This window comes from Gymnoscopelus braueri (genome assembly GCF_963280865.1).
Source record: "Gymnoscopelus braueri genome assembly, chromosome: 7".
In the NCBI taxonomy this organism is placed as follows: domain Eukaryota; kingdom Metazoa; phylum Chordata; class Actinopteri; order Myctophiformes; family Myctophidae; genus Gymnoscopelus; species Gymnoscopelus braueri.
In genome coordinates, this window is record NC_137608.1 from 11,917,813 (window position 1) to 11,939,693 (window position 21,881).

Below are 21,881 nucleotides of genomic sequence, written 5' to 3' on the forward strand. Positions count from 1 at the left end.
CAATGATTTTTACACAACCCTCTCACAGTAAAGAGAAACTATTTTGAATCGATTTTTTTTAATCAATTTGTGACCCCAAGTATTGGAAGATACCCAAAGATACACAGCCCTAGTAAATGTAATTGTCCAATCTCTGTTGTACATAGTGTTTAGATTTGTTTATGACATGTATTATTGGGTAATTTTTTATACGATGTTGATGAATTGAATACTGTACATAGGACCACAATGGAGACAAGTCCCTGGGACTTTGTCTTATCCTTTTAGCCTTAATGTCTTACTGTACCAGGTGCCGTTTACATTTCTGACTAATAAAGTATTCACAAAAATAAAAATACAAAAAATAACTATCAATGTAATGCCTTCAATTACCTTTGGGCCGAATAACTTTATTTTTCCGCCCAAAAACAACCCTATGTTCATGTGAATTTAAAGATCACAATTCTTGTTCTACATAATGTCCCTTTTGAATACAATGAAAGATAGAATACCAGGTGGAGTTTGCAGGTGGAGTTTGCACTTTTCTATTATCGGGTGGCATTTTTTTACTGCCTCATCTAAGGACCAGACGTGAGAAAGTACACAGAATAAGAAAGGGAGGGGGGGGTGTAACATCATCCAATGACCCACATTTTAGGCAATGATAAAAAGGACTTTATTATGTAAATATACAAAAGCATCTCCCCCTTGACCAAAACAAAAATACAAAAGTTTTTTTTCACAGCATAGGCACATCAGCACCCTGCCATAGAGTGGAACACAAAAGGCACCGACACATCAAGAAGACTAACAAGGGCAATAAATTGTCGCTGTCAGGCAAGAAGCTTGTATCTCCATATTTCCAACTTTTTATGTTTTTTCATAAATTACCTACTTTGTCATGGAAGAGTGTGTACACTAGTAGCGAAAACGGCTGATCTACCAAGCTCACAACGTGTCTTTTTTGGGTTATTTTTTCAAACATTTTGAAAGTGAATGTGGTTTCACCAGTGAAAAGTATTAACAATTAACGTGTGATTAAATAACTACATAACAAGATCTTGTGATTAAATACAAAATGTTTACATTTCCTGAAAAGTTTAAGTCATAGACGTACAGTATACAAGGTTTCTGACCGACAGCGGCAAAATTACAAAGTTACTTTTGAAATAGTAGTCCATCCACTGAAAGGCATCCCTGTGTGAGTCAGGTTTTAAAAAATCAGCAGCTGTTCAGCAGCTCTTGTCATGCCTTGATCGACACAATTATTATGCAATTATGTACAAGCATGCTTAAAGATGGGAAGTTAACAAACACTTTTTTTCTCTCTCTCCAATAGCTTACAGAGAGAAATGATCAAGTTTTCCAGTTGAGGAACGCATCATCAGTGTGGTTGCCAGATCATTTGAACAACCACCAGATAAGTCATTTTACAGTGCAACGAAAGTGGACGGGGGAAGTCTTTTAAACTAGCAGTGTTGTAAGTCTCTGGCGTATAAGATTAACCACTGAAACCCCAGGATCCTTATTGTGGGGAAGACTTTCGCAGAAAATAGCCCCGACACGCACTGTAGTATTTACGAAAAAACTACAAAAAGTTGAAATATGGAGATATGAGGTTTCTGCCCGACAGCAACGATATAAATTAGTATAGACATACCGGACATAATCGTTTCACCTCGCCAATGACTATAGGCCTACTACAGGATGTTTTTTGTTGTAGTCTTTAAAGCCTTTGATAAATTAACAAGATTTTTTTATTTAGTACATATCTTTTAAATTAATCCCTGAATTGAGTACGTTTGAAAGGTTCTGGACATGGAAAGAAAATATTACAAATATCTGGCCAAGGCTGGGACGCACATATACAGCAATGTAAAAACAAAACAATCTATACAAATACAATATGACACACTAATATCTACTTCGGTACAATACTCTCCGAACACAATGTCTAAATACACTAAGATTAAGAATTAATGTAATTCTGTGTTAACAAAACAAAAGAATGCTTCCTCAACCCCAATTTGTTCATAAACAATCATTCCTCTATGGTACAATAGAGTCACAAGTGAAATGATTATTTAGCCCATTAAGCAGAGAGACTACTACAGACCGTTATGCCTATGGCTGTTCCCATGAACATGAGCTGTCAAGAGTCTTTGGAGGAATGTCTCGGCTGCAACAAACCTAACTGGAGCTTTTAGAAAGACAACAGTGTTTGAATGCTCGATCCCCTAGTTGTGTTTGTGTGTGTATTTACAGACTGTATGTATTCATATGATGCTGGAGAGTATAACATCCTCGTGGTAACACGAGGTTGTCGTTGTTCACGCCATCTCCTTGGTTGCTTCTTTAGCGTGGTCATTGGTCGTGATGTTGGTTAGTCGGACTCTCTCGTTCTCCTGCTCCTTCTCCTGCCTCTCGCGTTCGCGGAACTCCCCCTCCACGTGGAAGCCCACCATCAGCTGGTAGATGATCACGCCGATGATGGTGCCCAGGAACGGAGCGAAGATCGGCACCAGGAACCAGCAGTTCCCATAACTGAAGTATACAAGAAAAAGTGGAAAGCGTTTAACGATCGGGCTTTTCCCCCCACTGGGAAATCCCTGTTTGAAGCATTTAAAGTTAACCATAATTTTGTTTATCATTAAGAAGAATAGCTACTTTAATTAGTGATATTACAGTTCTACAAGACATTTGGCATCATAAAAGGTAGTATGTTTTTACTTTTCTGAAAACCATGTTGGGGGCAGCATTGGACCTCTCTGGGGGCCGCATTTTGCCCCCAAAACGTGAGTTTGACACCCCTGATTTAAACCCTGTATACCGCATTTAGTAAAACGGACCCCAGTTGCAACTGTTCCCATGTACTGTATGTTCTTTTTTCACTCTACACCAAATATTTTTTCGCCCCAAAATAACAATGAGAATGATTTTTGGAGCATATCCCCCCCAGAATAGGGATGCTGGGGATCAAGTGGTTAATCAAAGACAAGACGCAAGAACGATCGACTCACGTGAAGACTCCGGTGCCCCAGCCAGCCATGGCGGTGAAAATACGTGGTCCCAGGTCTCTGGCGGGATTGACGGCGTAGCCGGAGTTGAAGCCCATGGACAGTCCGATGACCAGAACCACGAAGCCCACAGTGAAGGCCTCCAGTCCCTGAGGAATGGGGTTGTTGTACGGGTCCACGATCGCCAAGATGCAGACGATGAGAGCCGTTGTCCCGATGATCTGGAAAGTGGTAAGGTTGGTCTGGTCAGTATATGAGGCACTTTTCAGGTACTCTATAGGATAGTCAGGTACCAGTGTTGATTTCGTCGACTAAAACTATGACGAAAAATGTTCGTCGACTACCTTTTTTCACTGACGAAAAACGAAATAAAAACTAAGCTACGATGACTAAAACCAAGACAATTAGTCAACAAATAAAAACTAGACTAAAACGTTAGGGAGGGACTAGTAGAGAAGAGATCCAGTAGAACTAAAAGACAATTTTAATTTGAACAATCTGGATTAGAGAGTCTATACCTGATCAAAGAAGCCGTTGACCAGGGTGAGATGTTTTCCAGGGTAGGTGGCGAAGATGCCAGCTGTGGCGTTGGGCCCGGACAGATTGAAACTTCCAGGGAGGTCCCACAGAGCATCTAAAAAAAAAAAAAGGGACACAAAGATACAGGCTCTTCTTTATATCCGCTCTCTGGTTTTAATTAAGTAGAATGACACATTTGCCACAGGCATCCAATGTGGTTGTAGAGAGACAGTTTGGTCCCAGTCTTGGTCAATTACACAGGGATGATTATTCTCTCTCTCTCACACTTACTTCTAGGCTGATTATCCACATTAAGACATTTAACATAAGTTCATCATTGTGATTTAGATGCAATGTAAATGTGTTTATATTGGTAAGTGAACTACAATGTAGCCTTACCCAAACAAACTCACTTTGTATACATGGCCCCCAAATAGATGAGAGTTCAGAATCATGGAAAATGGCTCCATTTAGAAGCTTTTTGAGGTCTTAAATTAAGGGAGCTATAAGTCATGTTTTTTAAAAACTTGCATATATAGAACCTGTGTTGTTTAGAGCACCGTTTCCCAAACAGCGGGTCGGGACCCATCTTTGGGTCACGGACCAATTAAATAGTAGTAAATATTAAAAAAAAATCTGTTTCCTACATTTAAAAAATATATAAATATATATACACACACGTTTAAACAAATGTAACAAAAAAACGTTATCAATTAAAACCAATTCCAAAATGTTTTTGTATTTCATAACATAAAAAAATGCAAGCTCGCAACGCCATTTTCACTAGTTTGGGTGCAGGGCAAAACGTCAAATTTCTCCTTTTGGGTCTTGGAGCTAAAAAGTTTGGGAACCACTGGTTTATAGAGTACAGTAAAGCTAGGTTATTATAGTTTAGGGAGTGGCCATTAAAGAAATGACAACAATGAAAGGTGATGTTGCATGAAACACTACGTTTGTACATGTTGATCAATTACTATTATTCACGACCAAGTAAAGCCGCCAGTCATTCAACCCTCTTGAGAGCATGAGTGGTTCCAGAGAGAGAGAGAGTGTGAGTGAGAGAGTTTGGTCTGATCTTGGCTTCGTGCCTGGAGCGATTCCTCACCATAGTACATGGCGAAGATGATGGCAGAGCCCAAGAAAGCACCCAGCGTCTGGAAAGCAAAGAATACTGGGAACTTTCTCCACCGCTCCCTCCCAAGCAGACACAGGGCGAAGGTCACAGCAGGGTTCAGATGGCCTCCTGCATGTAAAAAAAGATGCATGTGTGTCACAGCATGTTAAGAAAACTGTAGGTTGGAAAGTGGAAACCTCATATGTCCAAAACTGCAGTGGTGGTAAAAGTACTCAAAACTTTTTACTTAAAAGTAGCAATATTGCAGTGTAAAAATAAATACTCTGTTACAAGTGAAAGTCCAGAATAAAAAATCTTCTTGGGTAAAAGCACTAAAGTACAGTATTGGCATCAAAATCTACTTAAAGTACCAACAGTACGAGTACTCATTATGCAGACTGTCCCATTTTACAGGTTTCAAATGTATAACAATCTTTTAAAAATTTTCAAAGTTCAAAACTTGTCGCATGTAGATCTGCATTTTTTGCTACTTTTCTGTGACACTGTAGTATGACAAAGTAGGAAGTAGGGCATTCATTTATGAAAGAAAACATTAAAAGTTATAATATGGAGATATGAGGTTTCTATCCGACAGCAACAAAATACTTTAAGTTATTTATAGTATTTGTTAACATGAAGTTATTTAAACAACTCCAAAAAGAAGTGGACTCGACAGCAAACACTTCAATAAATCATGTTATTTATCAAGGCGTGGAGCAGCAGAGCAATAATCTTTGCACCTCATAACACAACAACAACCCTAAGGTGAAGATGATGGGCACACACCCCAGATCTACAGTGTGAAACGGATTGGCAGGTATTTGAGCAGGTTTTTTCACATGAAGTAAGGTTTGTTTGTTTCCTTTTTTTAAAGCTACAGTACAATCTGTGTTTTACTTTTTTTTTTTAATTGCAACAAATGTCAGTAAAGATGGCGGAACATCCAGTGTCTAGTGTGCCTCACGTCTCGTCTGCCAAACAGTGGGCGTCCTACCCACGACACCAGGGTCAAAATTTCTCAATAGAAGAGTTGGGAGTAGGGCATAGCAGTGCCACAGATAAAAAACCCATTTGTGTTTCCTATAGAGATTTCCGAAAATATTTATATAAATTATTTTAAGCCTGGAACCAAGCCATCCAGGCTCCTGGTGAATCATGACCATAAAACATTTGATTATGTGTAAAAAAAAAAAATATATATATATATATATATATATATATATATATATATATATATATATATATATATATATATATATATATATATATATATATATATATATATATATATATATATATATATATATTTAATTATATACTATATTTAATAAATATATATATACCCTAATAATAAATACCCTTTTTTGCAGGTTTCTAATATTGTTTGATATGGATTCAAATGTTTTATGGTCATGATTCACCAGGAGTCTAGATGGCTTGGTTCCAGGCTTAAAATAATTTAGATAAATATATTCAGAAATATCTACGGGGGAAATTAATGGGGTTTCTATCTGTGGCACCACAAAATGGCCACCACTGCTATGCCCTATTGCATTAACATACTCTACCACACACATTAGTAAAATGTTTTATTCACTTAAAACGTTGTTGAGTTCACGGCCCAGGGCTCTATAGTGACCTTTTTATTTCGCTCCACAGATCTTCACTGAAAATAGCCTATCTACAAGCTCACAACGTGTCGCAAATGTGTCGCGTTATGCGAGCCTTGTAGATCTGCTATTTTCTGCGCACGTTTCCCCCCAGAATACAGATGCTGCATATATGGGGGGGGTTTAAGTGGTTAACCTACCTGAAACTTGGCCGCAGACCAGGATGCCCAAGGTGGCGGCGAAGCCGAAGGCAAAGTTGACGGTGAGGAACATGCCATGGGTTCCCTTGCTCAGCACCAGCTGGGCCACGGCACCACAACCAAACATCTGGAGGAGCAGAACAACAGAGAGAAACTGTTTAACAGCATGTCCTATTTTTAACACGCACATACACGTTTTCCTTTGACTTCCTCGTCCTTCTCCAGCCGATATTGTTTTTGTTTTAAAGGACAAAGTTTTTTTTACAACAAGGGTTCTTTTATTAGTTTGTAATGATAATAATTAAAAGATGTGTTAAACAAAATGTCATTCATTGCTTTCTATCGTTATAACGATTTTTAACTGGGGGGCGGGGCATTCAGGTAGTGAAAGTTAGTCAAAATGTTATTTGTTTTACACAACGAGCAGGCTATTTTTATATCCGCAAGACCGAAGGCACGGAGGTCAGGGCAGAAGCCAAATGTTTCACTTTGGGTAATTGGTAACATACCGATGTGAAACATTCGGGGCAGAGGTTCTGCCCTGACCTTCGGCCTTGTGGAGACAAAAATAGTTTGTAATTATCATTACAAACTAATAAAATAACCCTTGTTGTAAAAAAACAATGTTGTCCTTTAACCGAAGATGCTTTAGTCTGGGAGCTCATGGTAGAGGGCGGAGAAAGACATGCATGCAACACAGGTTTTCGTCCAGAATCGGGACATTGCAATTGTCCCCAAAATGTCGACGACACATTCTGATCATTTACCAGCACGCCCATCCAGCTGACATTGTTAAGTGTACTAGATGATGCGACTTGTTAGCTTGAAGAGTGTAAATTAGGCTTTAAGTGTCTTATGTACAATTTAGGTCTTTAGCAGACGCTCTTATCGCAGAACGACAAGTGCGAGATCCGAGAAAGCAGAGTAAGCACTCTAGTCAAGCAAACAAGGTAAAGTCACTTAAGTAGAGCGCAAAGAGAACGCTGTAGTGCTTCAAAGAAACTGTGACAATAGGTAAACATGATCATCAAACCTAGCATCCGTCTATAGCATCGTGTATTCGCCAGGTTTTTATCCTTTGTAACACACCGCCATCGTGAGTGCAAATATGTGTTCCATTTCTTACTCTGTGTAGTCGGCAACAAATCACAACACAGACTCCAATGAGTTTGAATTTACCCTCTAGACATTAAGAGGCCCTTAAGTGTATATACTTTGGCATACAGTGGTTAAAAATAAAAATAAGCGAAAAAATAAAATAATTTAAGTAGAAAGAAATGTATTGGGAACTCTTCAGAGAGCTATTTGAAGTGTTGCACAAACCTTTCTGAAAGACGCAAGCAAGCTATGAATACGGTTCATTGAGTGCCATTTCATAACTGACGGTCATAAAACTGCGGTTTCATAACTCCTGTCATGAAGGGGTGAGAATTCGGGACATGATCATTATCTGTACCGCAGAAACTTGAATCCCCTTTTGATTAAATGTCCTCTGTTGTGTGTTGAATGGAAGGTGAGATGTGATGCAGAAAAACAATACGTGTTGCCATCTGACCCTGCAAAAATGACTGCCGTCATTATACTGCCGCTTTATCTGATGGACAAATATTCAGTGTCAACCTGAAAGGAGTTCCCTTTCCTTTAAGAGCAAAACATGCCTTATTGGGCAAAAACACGATCTACTGTTATAAGGAACATCCTTAAGAATGGCATCTTGTCTGTCACTGATAAGTGGTCGCAGATCTGGAATATTATACTACGGATGTGTGGGTGTCTGGGCGGGCGTGTGTGCGTGCGTGCGTGTGTGCGTGCGTGTGCATTCGTATAGGTTGTACTGTATGCATCTGTTCAACAACAGAGGTTTACGTGTGGTCCTTGCTGAGTTTGCCAGTCTCAGAACCCCCCGACAAGGCACTATAAAGGCGGCATTCCACCCAGACCACAGTAGACACACATGTTGTTGAGGCTGCCACACTCCACGGAGCCGGCGCCTAATGGAAGGTTCAACCTCACTGGGCTCAGTCTAAATTCTATTCAGCCCCCGACGAACCCAGCCAAGCCTACACTATAGTGGTAGAAGAGTGTTCACGTGTGCATATGGATGCATTGCTTTAACTCAGAGCTCCTTCACCAAGTTCTCATGAATGTCAGAGGCATCTCATTGCAAATGAGTACAATAGGTACAGTACTTGGCCTGCAACAGTGCCAAATGACTAAGTTCGATGAGATGGGATTACACCAGAAAAGGCCCATCCGTAAGCAATTAACACGAAGCTCTATCTATACGCAGTTTGTTAAAGGAGTTCCGCTCCAACAACTACCAAAATAGTCCAACAACTACATTTAATAGTTGACGCACATGGCTGTCCAGCTAGACAGAAGCACAGCGGAGATGGACAGAGTGAGTCAGAGAAGCCTCAGCGATGATCTACGAGTGTTGGAATGGAAATAAAACCTTAAATCACTGAGTATCACAGCATCTAAATCACCAGCACCACCTTCTTCTCACTTTTCTCTTCTAAGTGCAACAAAATGTAATACGTCTGGATGAAGAAGGCCAGAACCAAGTTTGACGTTCCAACTGGTAATTCTTCGATCGTAGCTGTAAACATTTTTTTAAAAGGACTCTATTGTTTCTTTGTTCACACAACTCCTTTTTCCACACGCCCTCTCTCACTCTTGCCACTTTTTAACTACTTAAACACTATACTTAGTTAACTGGGGTCAACTAAGTACTTGGTCCGCTACTAGACCAAAGGTCTTCACTGAAAACAGTCAATCTACGAGCTTGTAGAGTGTAGATCTGCAATTTCCAAATGTTCGCCCCAGAATAGGGAAGCTATAGGGTTCATGTGGTTACATAATTTTTTGGTTGATCAGTTGTGAAACATTAGCTCTACTGATGCTTTAAAAAGGCTTAGACAGGACACTAAGAGTTAGCAACAACCCATACTGACCTACAAGAACAATGAAGTCCTTGTGGAAACAGCACATACATTACAGACCCCCCGTATAGCCACCAGACTGTGGTTGGCTTGAATCAGAGAATGAAACTCCTCACTGCTTTCAATAGAAACTGTGTTGAGAAGCATCATGTGGAATGATGCCTGTAGACATGGTCACTACTCAGCGAGCTGGAGACAAATGCTCAGTTGCGCACACCTTTCATCCTGTACTAACTGCTGATGACTCATTACCAGCTTTGGAGGGTCAATATGTTAACAGACAAGTAGTGTTCGAAGAGAGAGAGAGCGACAGAGAGAGAGAGAGAACGACAGACAGAGAGAGATAGACAGAGTGAGGTGGGAGGTGACATCTCCTAATAGAGGAAGTAAAAATATGTCAAGCATGCTCATCGTGTGTCACCTCTATTGTTGAGTCTGCCGTCCCACCCAGCACCCGAGTCACATGTCACCTGCAGAACAGACGTGCCACACCTGCCGGCAGCGTACTAAATCACCTCACCTAACAGTACACACAGTGATGGGTATTGGGTAGTACTAGACAGTCACCAAATACTGGTGTGGTCTGATTCTTGGATGATTATGAATCTATACGTCATTTCACATAACATATTGTATTGTTATGATTACACGTGCCACACCTACCGGCAGCATGCTAAATCACCTACCTACCTACCTACCTACCTACCTACAGTACACAGCGCTGAGTAGTACTAGTCACCAAATACTGGTGTGGCTTAATTCTTGGATGATTATGACTCTATACGCCATTTCACGTAACATACGTTTTGTTGTTAGGATTTGGGGGGCAATATGTCCTTTTAAATTTACATGCATTTATACTGACAAATAAGCTACAGTACAGCCTTACCAAAACAGGTTCTATACTGAATTAAAATGATTCTGTAACTCACTCTGTACACATGTATGCCACCTAAAAAAAATCACAAATGTAAATAAAAAACAGTGGGTTCAGAATCTCAGAAAATAGCTCCTTATAGAGGGGGTTTGGGGGAAAGCTAACAGTATATAATGATTTTTACTTGCATAAATTGCCTTTGTTGTTTAGAGTGGCAGCTACTGCAGGTTATTGTGGTTTAGGGAGTGGCCATTAAGGAGATGTCAACATGAAAGGGTGCAGGTTTCTACACGTTGATCAATTACTTTATTAACCACTAAGTAAGCCACAAGTCATTCAACTCTGAGTCGGAGCTACACCGTGGAAGCCTGAAATGCCCTTAAAGCTGCAGTTCAGAACTTATTTCAATGAATAACACGTTATTTCAACCAATCTACTGTATATGGTAGAGTACGTGAATACAATAACTAGTATATGCAGTGGCTGGCGGTGGTCTCCCTTCTCTTCCATTGACAAATTTAGACTCTGTCACGAGTAGTACTGCCTGGCGCTCATAAGCGCAACGCAGTACTGCATCTACCCTGGCCAATTGCCTCATGGCTGAGTGGTAGATGTTTGGTCTCCCACACAGGAGACCACCTGGATTCGAGCCCCGGGTAGGACATAAAACTTACCGATTGCAGCTTTAATTTTGTTTGAGTATTAACTGTATATCCAAGCGCTTACATATGGGATGAAGTTAGACTAAAGACAGATTAGACCTCTGAGATTGAAAGGGATATAGATGTTACACTGTTTATATATTGAATTTACGCTTGGATAAACAGTTTAATCTAATCTTTTGATATGGGAAATGTATACAGTATCTCCATCAGATGTGGTGTCTGGACTGTCACTGATATGTGTCTTTGTTATTCGATATACTTTAAATGCCTTATATTAAGCCTTGACATTGAAATACTGCTATACAAACAAACTTGCCTTGCCTTAAATACATGCACTTCAGCAAACAGAGAACACATGATGCTAAAGCTCAACCACCGACAATAGAAGGTAATGTGAGGTTGTGTCAACTTGTGTGTCCTGGATCCATCCTGCACTACAGTAGGTGTTCTTAGTAAATATTATAGTTGTGTTCACTGTGGCCACTTTTCCACCAGGGTTGAACCGGTTCGTTCTTTTTCCCCCCCCGCCTAATTTTGAACCAGTTTAGAGTGTTTCCACTGAAAATGAATTGGTTCAGAACCCTATAAGTTGGTTTGGAACTGGAACCAATTACAGTACAGTTCTTGCCCTGAACTGGGAACCAAAGTGGGCGTGTCACAATTTAACAAAGACATTATGTTAACCCTGGTGTGTCCCTATTTTCAGAATATTAGAAGAAAAAAATGAATGGCAGATCTACAAGTTCACTACGTGTTGCATCTTGAGTCTTGACAAGTTGACAGTAGATTTGCTATTTATCGTATAAAGAAGTAGGGCTTAAGTGGTTAAGAAAATGCCCTCGCCCCCGAGTTTCACCGTCAGTGAGTACACTACACACTGCATCAGTCACCAACCAGTTTTTTCCTCAAGTAGTATAAATCATACATTGCATATGGATGAATAATGCTTTGGATATGTCAAATGTAAGAAGTCGGCAGTAGAGATGAAAAAAAAAAAAGTAGTCCACATGCTGAGATTGATGCAGAAAAGGCTGACATGCTCAAACGGTCCAAGCATGTGCAGTGAAATTGGTGTGGCAGACTCCACCAGACTGTGCTAAGAAATGTCAAAAATGTAATAAACGAAAAACTAGGAACTAACAAAATGAGTAAATGTGTCAGACTTCAATTGAAACATTTCAGTCTTTGACTATCATCAATGCTACTCAGTAGCAGTGGTAGAGGAAGTACTCCTAATGTTTTACTTAAGTAAAAGTGGTAATAGCACACAACAATATAACAATACTCTTGTTACAAGTAAAAAGGCTGTATTGAAAATTTTACTTGAGTAAAAGTTCAAGTATTGACATCAAAATATTGTATTTTTTTATTTATTAATAACCTAAATCTGCAAAGTAACTAAATCTGTCAAATAATTGTACTGGAGTAAAAAGTACAATATTTGCCTGCTGCGATGTATAGAGTAGTCTGGCCATTGAAAATGGAAATACTCAAGTAAAGTAAAAGTACCTAAAAATTGAGTAAAAATACAAGGTAAGTTACTTTTCATGAGCATCGTTTGACACAGACGTCTTAAATCAAAGACATTTTTGCATCAATATCAGCATGTGGACAGTTTGAGGCTTTCTAGCCCAGGGACATTGTAGTGCAGGCATCTCTGCTGCAGACCTCTTGAGTTTGTCTTCAATACAGACGCTCCTAAGACAACTTTTTGATGGCTCAAGCTTCACCACAGTGTAGTATCACAGTATCTTAACTGATGCATAAACAAATAAAGTTTAATAAACACATCATCACTTCAATCTCTTTGAGGTCTGTGTGTGTGTGTGTGTGTGTGTGTGTGTGTGTGCGCAGATGTCTTTTCTTTCTTGTCGACATCAAATCTTCCATATCAACACAATGTGAACAATGACTGACAGCAGCCTCTAAATTAAACGATCTCTAAGAAAACAAGTTAAGAGCCTTTTCAGAAATACTAGAATGCAATGCTATGAGTGCTTCTGGGGAAGGTGCTCTTTGGTGCCATGCAAGCCTGGAGAAAGCCTTATAGACTAAGGATAATTGGGAAAGGTGTGAGACAGAATCTTCACATTGAAAATAAAGATTTCATTTATATAATCTGATATTGTATCTTTAATTTGATGTTATTGGCTTGCATGTTATCTTGTACCTCTTCCAAGCTTCTCTTATGATATTTTCCTAACTGTCAGACAAGACAAAAACAAGTGCCTTACAGAACGAGGAAAAAATTACTATTCTGAAAACCCAAAGCATCTGCAATGCTGTGCACACATATGGTGAAGGTTCTCTTTGAAACTAAATGGAATTTTAAAAAAAAGGACCAGTGCAACAGACCTCTTTCCACAGCAGCCACACTGACATAATAATACAACAGCTGTTGTGCAATGTTACATCCTTCAGTCACAGGTGTTACCAATACTGACTAAATAAGGCTCCGTTCCATTTACTGTAGCAGAGCCTAGTTTGCATTGAGTTGTATGCAAACTAGTAGTTTGCATTGAGCACAATAGCAGCAGCACACTGACTCTATTTGACCCTGAATGGAACAGAGCCTTCATTATGGTCATAGGCATCACCTGTGAAGAAAGTAACATTACACACATAACATGGCTGTTGTTTTTGTATACTGTCAGAGTTAAAGGGATAGTTCACCCCCAAAATCACTTTTTTTCTATCAATTACACACCCCATGGAGCCTTGAATTCATGGAGATATTTTTGTTTTTGTCGCATTCCTTAGCCAATGAGCGGGTGTATTTCTGATAGGAGACTCAAAGAGACTCCTTTGACTGCTTTGAGTCTCCAACTGGATACATTACCATCTTTCCGCTGGTCATCAAATTATTGGCTTAGGAATGCGACAAAAACTAAAACATCTCCATGAATTCAAGGCTTCATGGGGGTGTGTAATTGATAGAAAATAAGTCATTTTTTGGGTGAACTATCCCTTTAAGGGGTTCTAAATTGACCCTTTACAAGTCTGTAACTCTGACAGTATACAAATGGAGCCTCCATTTGTATACTGTCAGAGTTAAGGGGAGACCTTGACATTTTAAAGTTTAAGAACCATTGGTGTACACACATGCACACACACTTACCACCAGGATGAGGGTTCCCAGACATTCTGCCAGGGCCTGGCGAAGCAGTAGGTTGCGCAGCCTGAAGGTCTGTGCCAGTTTTTCCAGTAACACCTTCTGTCTACCCATGTTGTCTGTCTTGTCTGGTAGGCTCTAAGAGGAGTCAAGGATATGCTACTATGAGCAGGCAGGGATCAGCTGAGTCCTCTGTCTGTGGAGACTGTGGTGTGTGTGGAGAGACCTGGCCTGCTCTTATAAACACAAGACATGCATGCTGGGGCTGGACCCACGCCAGGCTGAGTCCAGCCCCACCCACTGAAGAGCCACGCCTCCTATTCCTGTCACTCTGGAACACTCAGACACACACGCACGCACGCACGCACGCACGCACACACACACACACACACACACACACACACACACACACACACACACACACACACACACACACATATAAGTACTGTACCATTTGGATGTACAGTATTTTCACTTTACCGGAGTATTTCACCATTTTCAATACTTGTACGTCTACTCCACTACATCTCAGAGGCAAATATTTTTATTTTTTGCTTCACCACAATTTTGAAAATGTTAATCACTAGTTACTTTGTAGATTTAGATTATTATTACAAAACATACATTAACCACTATATATACTTGAAAAATAGCCGATCTACAAGCTCACACACGTCGCTTTGCGACTTGAAATTGGACATTCTGCATAATACTTTTACTTGTGCTTGAGCTTGTAGATCTGCTATTTTCCAAAGGAAATATTGTCCAGGTACATTTGAGAAACTTGCGAAATGGGACATTCTGCACAATGAGTACTTTTATTTTGATACCAATACTTTTGTACTTTTTTAAGTAAATTTGGAATACCGGACTTTCACTTGGTGGTATTGATACTTTTACTCAAGTAAAATATGTGTGTATTTCTTCCAACGCTGCACACACAATTGTAATACACACCCTTTTCCACCTCTTATTCTCTCTCTCTCTCTCTCTCTCTCTCTCTCTCTCTTGTTTTCTCTCTCGCTCTCTCTCTCTCTCCTCCTTTTCTATGTCCAGTCCTTTTGTCCCATGTCTGAAACTTCATCACCCAACATTATTCCTGCTTTGTCTGCTTTCAATGGAGGTGTGAGAACCTTTTCCCCATCAGCATCTATGGCTGTATATCAGCACAAATCAGTGTACCATTTCTTTTTTACCCAGGCTTCACAAATCAGTGTACCATTTCTTTTTAACCCAGGCTTCGGTGGGGATTTGGTTCCACTTAAGCTATATTCCCCTTTGTTCTGAAACTATGGGGCGCATTATCAAAAGTTTTAATCAAATTGAACATCAAACCAGAATATTATTGTAAGGTATACATTTACGGATTACTTATTTTTCAATGGAGCTTTGGTGTATTAAGTGTAATGTGTTTAAATTTTTTTACTGAGATTTCATCTGGTTCCACGTGGTAGTGTGGAGAGAGTTAACGAGAAGACATCGGAATCATCATTAAGTGGAAATATAAATACTAACTATTCCCAGGAATTCCTGTTTTGAAACTATACTCATGTTTTACCGATACGCATGCTTTGTTTGGTACTTATTGGGAACGATATCTATTCCCGAAAACCACAACAGGAATTCCTTTTTTGAAACTACTACCCAATACGCATGCTTTGTTTGGTACTTATTGGGAACGATATCTATACCCCACAACACAACAGGAATTCCTGTTTTGAAACGACTCATGCATTAGCAGTATGCATGCTTTGTTTGGTACTTATTGGGAACCATATATCTAGTCCAAAAACCACAACAGGAATTCCTATTTTGAAACTGCTCATGTTTCACTGGTACAGATATCTTTAGATGTCTTTCTGTGGAAGACATTAACTGGCAAATAATCACACATCGGTGGTGAAAGTTGTGTATAGGCCTATAGAGCCCGGGGGGGTCTGAGTCACGTAAATCTAAAAAGCAGACGTCTTTAGACTCCTGCGTCATGCGTGTTATGCAACCTCTCGCTGTGAGGCACAGTTTTATAGTCGACTCAAAAGAGGAAGGAATGGAATTAAACAGAACACCAAGCTCATCATTATCATCATCATCATCATCATCATCCCACAAAAATGTGAGAAGTGAGTTAGTGCTGTCTGCGTAGATATGCAACAATGTGGTGGGAATTGACCTTTAGGCTCGCCATCTCAATGCATGTGTGCACCGGGTCACTTTTAGGAAGGAAGACAAAGCATAAAGCCCACGCCTTAAAGGCCCCTGTTCGCTTGCACAGCAGTTATCAGTTATTTTGACTGTTAGGTTTGGCTGTTGACCAGCTGAAATGAGAAATGTGTTTTTAGCATAACCGTGGTCATAACGGAGACATGGTTAACGATGGATGCCAAAAAAAAGTCCAATCTTAACTACAATCAAACAACAACGTAATGTGTGAATACATCAGCAGAGGTCCGGATCAATTTCAACGAATAATAATATTGATGACAGGCACCTGTCAATCATGCCTGCTAGACACTATAGGGCGGTGCTACTCTGTAGCATCATGTCAAACAGACACAGCTTCACTAAACAGATGCGGGTAAACAAACGTTTGTTTACAAACATAAACGTTTATGTTACTGCAAACGGCTTAGGGCTGCAGTAAGATAAACTTGTTGCAGTGCACGACGCATGCGTGCGTTTAGATCCCATAGCCCGAGGGGGGGCGGGATGGTCAGCTGAATAGCCCACCGTCCCGTCGCTGCGATTGGCTGAGGACAGTGGTGTAAAGTAACTAAGTACATTTACTCAAGTACTGTACTTAAGTACAATTTTGAGGTATTTTTTACTTTACTTGAGTACTCCCAATTTTCATTACTTTTACTTCTACTCCGCTACATTTCAGAGGCAAATATTATACTTTTACTTCACCACAGTTATTTGAAAACTTTAGTTACTACTACTTTGGTTACTTTGTAGATTTTGAGTATTATTACAAAACATACTTCAGCCTTTTATACATTTAGACCATTTGAAAATAGCCGATCTACAAGCTCACAATGCGTCGCGATGCGACACATTGTGAGCTTGTAGATCTGCTATTTTTATACATTTGAAAACTTGTGAAATGGGACATTCTGCACAATGACTACTTTCTACTTTTGGTACTTTAAGTACATTTTGATACCAATACTTTTGTACTTTTATTCAAGTACATTTTTAATTCTGGGCTTTTACTTATAACAGAGATTTTTTTACATTGCAGTATTGATACTTTTACTTAAGTAAAACATTTGAGTGCTTTTTCCACCACTGGCTGAGGAAGCATCCAGCCCCTCTGTAACGAGGAAATGTCATGACATGGCTTGCGAAAAGCCATTTCCGCTTGTCTTTAAAGGGTGTTAGCTTTGACTGGTTGCTTGGTAGAGTAGGATGCATTTTAACATGCACCAACGAAATCAGAAACCAGCTAACTCCTAATGGAACGCCAAGCTCACAATGAGGTTGGAGGTCAAAAGGGGGTGGAGCCTAGAGTGTCAGCCAAACCAATTAACTCCACCCCCCATTGGTGGACTTAGTTGGTTTAGCAGAAAGTTTGAGGATCCAATGGAGTTAGCTGGTTTTGTCAGAAGCGCTTTTTGATACTTTTCATTGGTTCAATATTTTTTACACAGACGTAAAGGGTGTTCAATAGCACTGATTTATGGGAAAAAAAGCAAAAGCGTCAAAATGGAGTTAGCTGGTTACTGCCCGACAGCAACGAGATGTAAAAACCCGGAGGAGAGGGGAAAAAAGAGCAAAATAAGGTTAAAATAATGATTGAAGGTATGGAGGTATATAAAGTATTCCAGATCCAAGGGGCGTCTGGGTGGCGTACGTAGGTTGTCTGGGCGCTCACAATTGGCAGTGTTCGCTGGAGGAAAAAGATAAAGTTGTTAAAAATAAATGTTTTCCAGATGCAGTGTTAGGGAATGTTCTTGTGTGTGTGTGTGTGTGTGTGTGTGTGTGTGTGTGTGTGTGTGTGTGTGTGTGTGTGTGTGTGTGTGTGTGTGTGTTACCAATTTTATGTTCACAATGCAGGATCCTCTACGTGAGACATAATAATCTATGTCTCAGAATTGGAATTGTACCCGCACTGCACTCACCTTATAAAAATACAGATTGTTGGTGTATTACATTCTGGCTCTTCTGCTCTTCCCTGTCTCCAAATTCTGTCTTTTTCAGTATGAATCCCATGACTGACCTACTTCAAAACAGATGCATAGAAGCCGTTTTGTTGCCCACATGTTTTTTTTACCCAGCAGCAGTGGTGTAAAGTAAAGTACATTTACTCAAGTACTGTACTTAAGAGTAAAATGTTTAGGTATTTTTACTCTTCTGGAGTATTTCTAATTTTCAATACGTACTTCTACTCCACTACATATCAGAGGCAAATGTTGTTCTTTTTACTCCACTACAATTATATTTAAAAACTTTAGTTACTAGTTACTTTGTAGATTTAGATTATTACAAAACATACATTAACCACTTCAGCCCTACATACAAGCACAACACAGACCTGTATATGTAGATCCGTTATTTTCTAAAGATTTGTATACATAATTCTTTTTAATAGGACATTCTGCATAATAAGTACTTTCTACTTTTGGTACTTTAAGTACATTCTGATACCAATACTTTTGTACTTTAACTGAAGTAAATTTAGAATTCCGGACTTTTACTTGTAACAGAGTATTTCTACATTACAGTATTGATACTTTTACTCAAGTTAAACATTTGAATACTTTTTCCACCACTGCCCAGCAGCCTCTTCTGAAGAGGACTGGCTCAGAAAGAAAAACACTGCAGAGGAGTGGGGGGAATAACAGGAGGATAATGGAGGTATGGCCGCAAATGAGGGCGAGAAAAACAACAAACAGAATGTATGAGTTCTTCAGATCAGGGCAGCAACTATCGGCTATATTCTTAGGGATTATTATAATCGATTACTTTTCTGATTAATCAAATACTTTTTTTGTGTGTACCATATATATATATATATGTATATATATGTTTTTTTCTTTTTGATATACCTTGATATATATCAATAAATCAATGCAGGAAAAAATATAATAGTTTTTTTTTTATCTGACTAAATTAATTAGCTTGATTAACCACTTAAGCAATGTTTTACACTTTGTTGTACAACGGTGTCATGAAAAAATTGCGAAAATATGTTCAAGCTCACAATGCGCTGTGAGGCGACACAATGTGAGCTTGTAGATCGGCTATTTTCACTATTTTTGTAAATAGTAAAAATAGCGTTTCACAAAATGTTCAACTGTGTGATTAACTGAGTGTGCGTTATAGCCTGTCTTCTCATTATATACAGCAAGTGAGAATAGCCTTAAGTTCCACAGTAAAAGGCATCAGACAGTGTTTATAATATACACACGGTCTGCGTGCCACATGTTTACCAGATGTGTACAGATGTGTCCCCGCAGTGGGAGGGCCCGCAGTGCCAGTCTAGAATTTTGTTTGTGACATGGAAGGACGGCAGGTGTCGATGGGTGACGACAGATTGATGATCACCCCCCATTCCAACAGACATGATGACAGCTAGCTGCCGTTCCTGTAAATGGATTCGTAGATGTATGACTCGTTTAAACCTGCTTATTATCTGTTTTATTTCCTGATTACGTGATTCCTTATTTGTTGCTAGCTGCATGGGCACCGTTGGAAGAAAGATTCACCCATCAAGTGTTCTGAAGACTTGAATAATAATGCATGTTAAAAGGATCCTTATGGCAGTGCTTCTCAGACCTTTTCATGTCAAGGACCCCCAAAATGATATGTTTTTTGGCTGCGGACCCCCCCCCATCTCAAAAATATGTTGTGTCAGGAACCCCCAGAAGCAAAGAATTGTGTTAAAATGTTTGTCTTTAAAAAGAAAAATAAGATATTCAAAGATTTGCAAACATTTTCATATTTTTGTATATATTAAGTATAAAATATGGTTAAAGTGGTTAAAATGATTGTGACGCGTCATGCTATATTAACTAATCTTTCTGGGGGCCCCTGGTACCCCCCAAGGACCCCTGAGGGTCCCACGACCCCACATTGAGAACCAATACCTTATAGTTGGGTGGTCAGATTTAGTTATAGTCCCCACTCCTTTGGGGTATTTTTGGCACTGTACATTTGCACATACTATGCATGAGATTTGCCGTCTGCATTTATATTCAACTATTAGGAGCAGTGTGTTATTAATCGAGCACCTGGGAGCAGTTGGGGGAAAAGTGCCTTGCTCGAGGACACTTCCACACATAGGCTGGGCGAACCGGGAACCTTCTGTTTCCCAGATTGCCTAGTCTCTACCCATTCAGCTATGGCCGTTACTGTTGAATGTAATTTATACTTTGTCACACAACCATCTCGATAAATAAATGAATGTAAATGATCCTTCAACCTGCAAGCCAATATGCTGAGGTGCTTCATGGGTCTCCGATAACGTCTTAGACAATGATCACGATAAAGGATGAAGCACATTTACAACTTCTTTGTTCGCAAATAAGAGTATTTTAACAAATACCTGTGAGCTTGCAGATCTGCTATTTTCAGAGCACAACACCCGAGTGCAACCAAACATAAAATGACTTGTCTTTTAGTTCTACTGGAACTACTCTTCTCCACTAGTCCCTCTCTAACATTTAACTCTAGTTTTTATTTGTTTACGAAATTGCCAACATATTTAGTCTTAGTTTTAGTCATCATACAGTAGCTTAGTATAGTTTTTATTTAGTTTTCGTCAGTGAAAAAAGGTAGTCGCCGAACATTTTTCGCCATAGTTTGGGTCGACAAAATTAACACTGCAATCAGCTGTGTGAAAGTGGAGAGAACTGTAAAGTCATGTCCATGCATGATATATCAGTGACTAACCTACTGCCTCCAGGCCGACTGTCAGGTCTACCTACCATGTGAGCTGATAAACAGGCAAGATTAGGAATTGTGTTAATATCATCACAGTGTCTTGCAAAATATACGGATATGTCCATCCTAAACCTCTCTGCATGTTGTTTCACAGACGACCAGGTGAATCAGCATATCTGATTCTTATCACAGTGATTGGGTAAAGTTTTGTGGTTTGGTTTACCATCATCTCGGTGTTGCATGCAGACAACTGTTGTCTTCATTATATTGGTTGGTGCAGACAGGAAGACCATGACCTGTCTTGTCTTCTCTGTGTGGCCTGTCCTCGTGATATGTGTCACGTAGCTTCATAATCTTATAATCAAAACCACAAGGCCCGCAGTGGCTTAATTATCCTGCGACTGTCATACAAACAAACAAGTGAGACACATTCATGTGTGCGTGCGTATAGTGAGTGGCACACACACACGTACACATGGATGGACACATCAGACACACACACATACACACCGCAGACAGACAAACAAATCTGTACAACACCGCACACACACACACACACACACACACACACACACACACACACACACACACACACACACACACACACACACACACACACACACACACACACACACACACACACACACACACACACACACACACACACACACACACACAGGTTGTTATACAAAAACTTGCTAAGTAACTAAAACTAGATGTAAAAAAAACAATCACAGTATGGCCTACAGCATAACAGTATGCAGTAGGCCATGAACCCCCAATTGATATAATTTTTTTAAATCTTTGGGTCCTCAATCTACACTGTAAAATCATCTGTGTTAATCTGTACAAATGGACTCACCATTAAGCAAATGGAATGAAATGAACCCACAAATGCACTCTTACACTCTCTGAGTTACGGGACCTGTAAGGGTCCATTCACTTCCTAACTATCAAT

General features: G+C 39.6%; 1 protein-coding gene across 1 annotated transcript in view; it reads right to left on the reverse strand.

Annotated features, from left to right (window-relative positions):
- Window positions 1-639: 639 nt before the first annotated feature.
- Window positions 640-21,881, reverse strand: part of LOC308088116 (aquaporin-3-like) — a 123,447-nt gene continuing 102,205 nt past the window's right edge. The window contains exons 2-7 of the mRNA XM_080432479.1: window positions 14,045-14,224; window positions 6,440-6,566; window positions 4,621-4,758; window positions 3,515-3,630; window positions 3,000-3,217; window positions 640-2,523 (exon numbers count right to left, since the gene is read on the reverse strand). Coding sequence (XP_080288605.1) covers window positions 2,310-2,523; window positions 3,000-3,217; window positions 3,515-3,630; window positions 4,621-4,758; window positions 6,440-6,566; window positions 14,045-14,152 — 921 coding nt within the window. The 5' untranslated portion in view covers window positions 14,153-14,224 and the 3' untranslated portion in view covers window positions 640-2,309. The remainder of the gene's footprint in view (window positions 2,524-2,999; window positions 3,218-3,514; window positions 3,631-4,620; window positions 4,759-6,439; window positions 6,567-14,044; window positions 14,225-21,881) is intronic.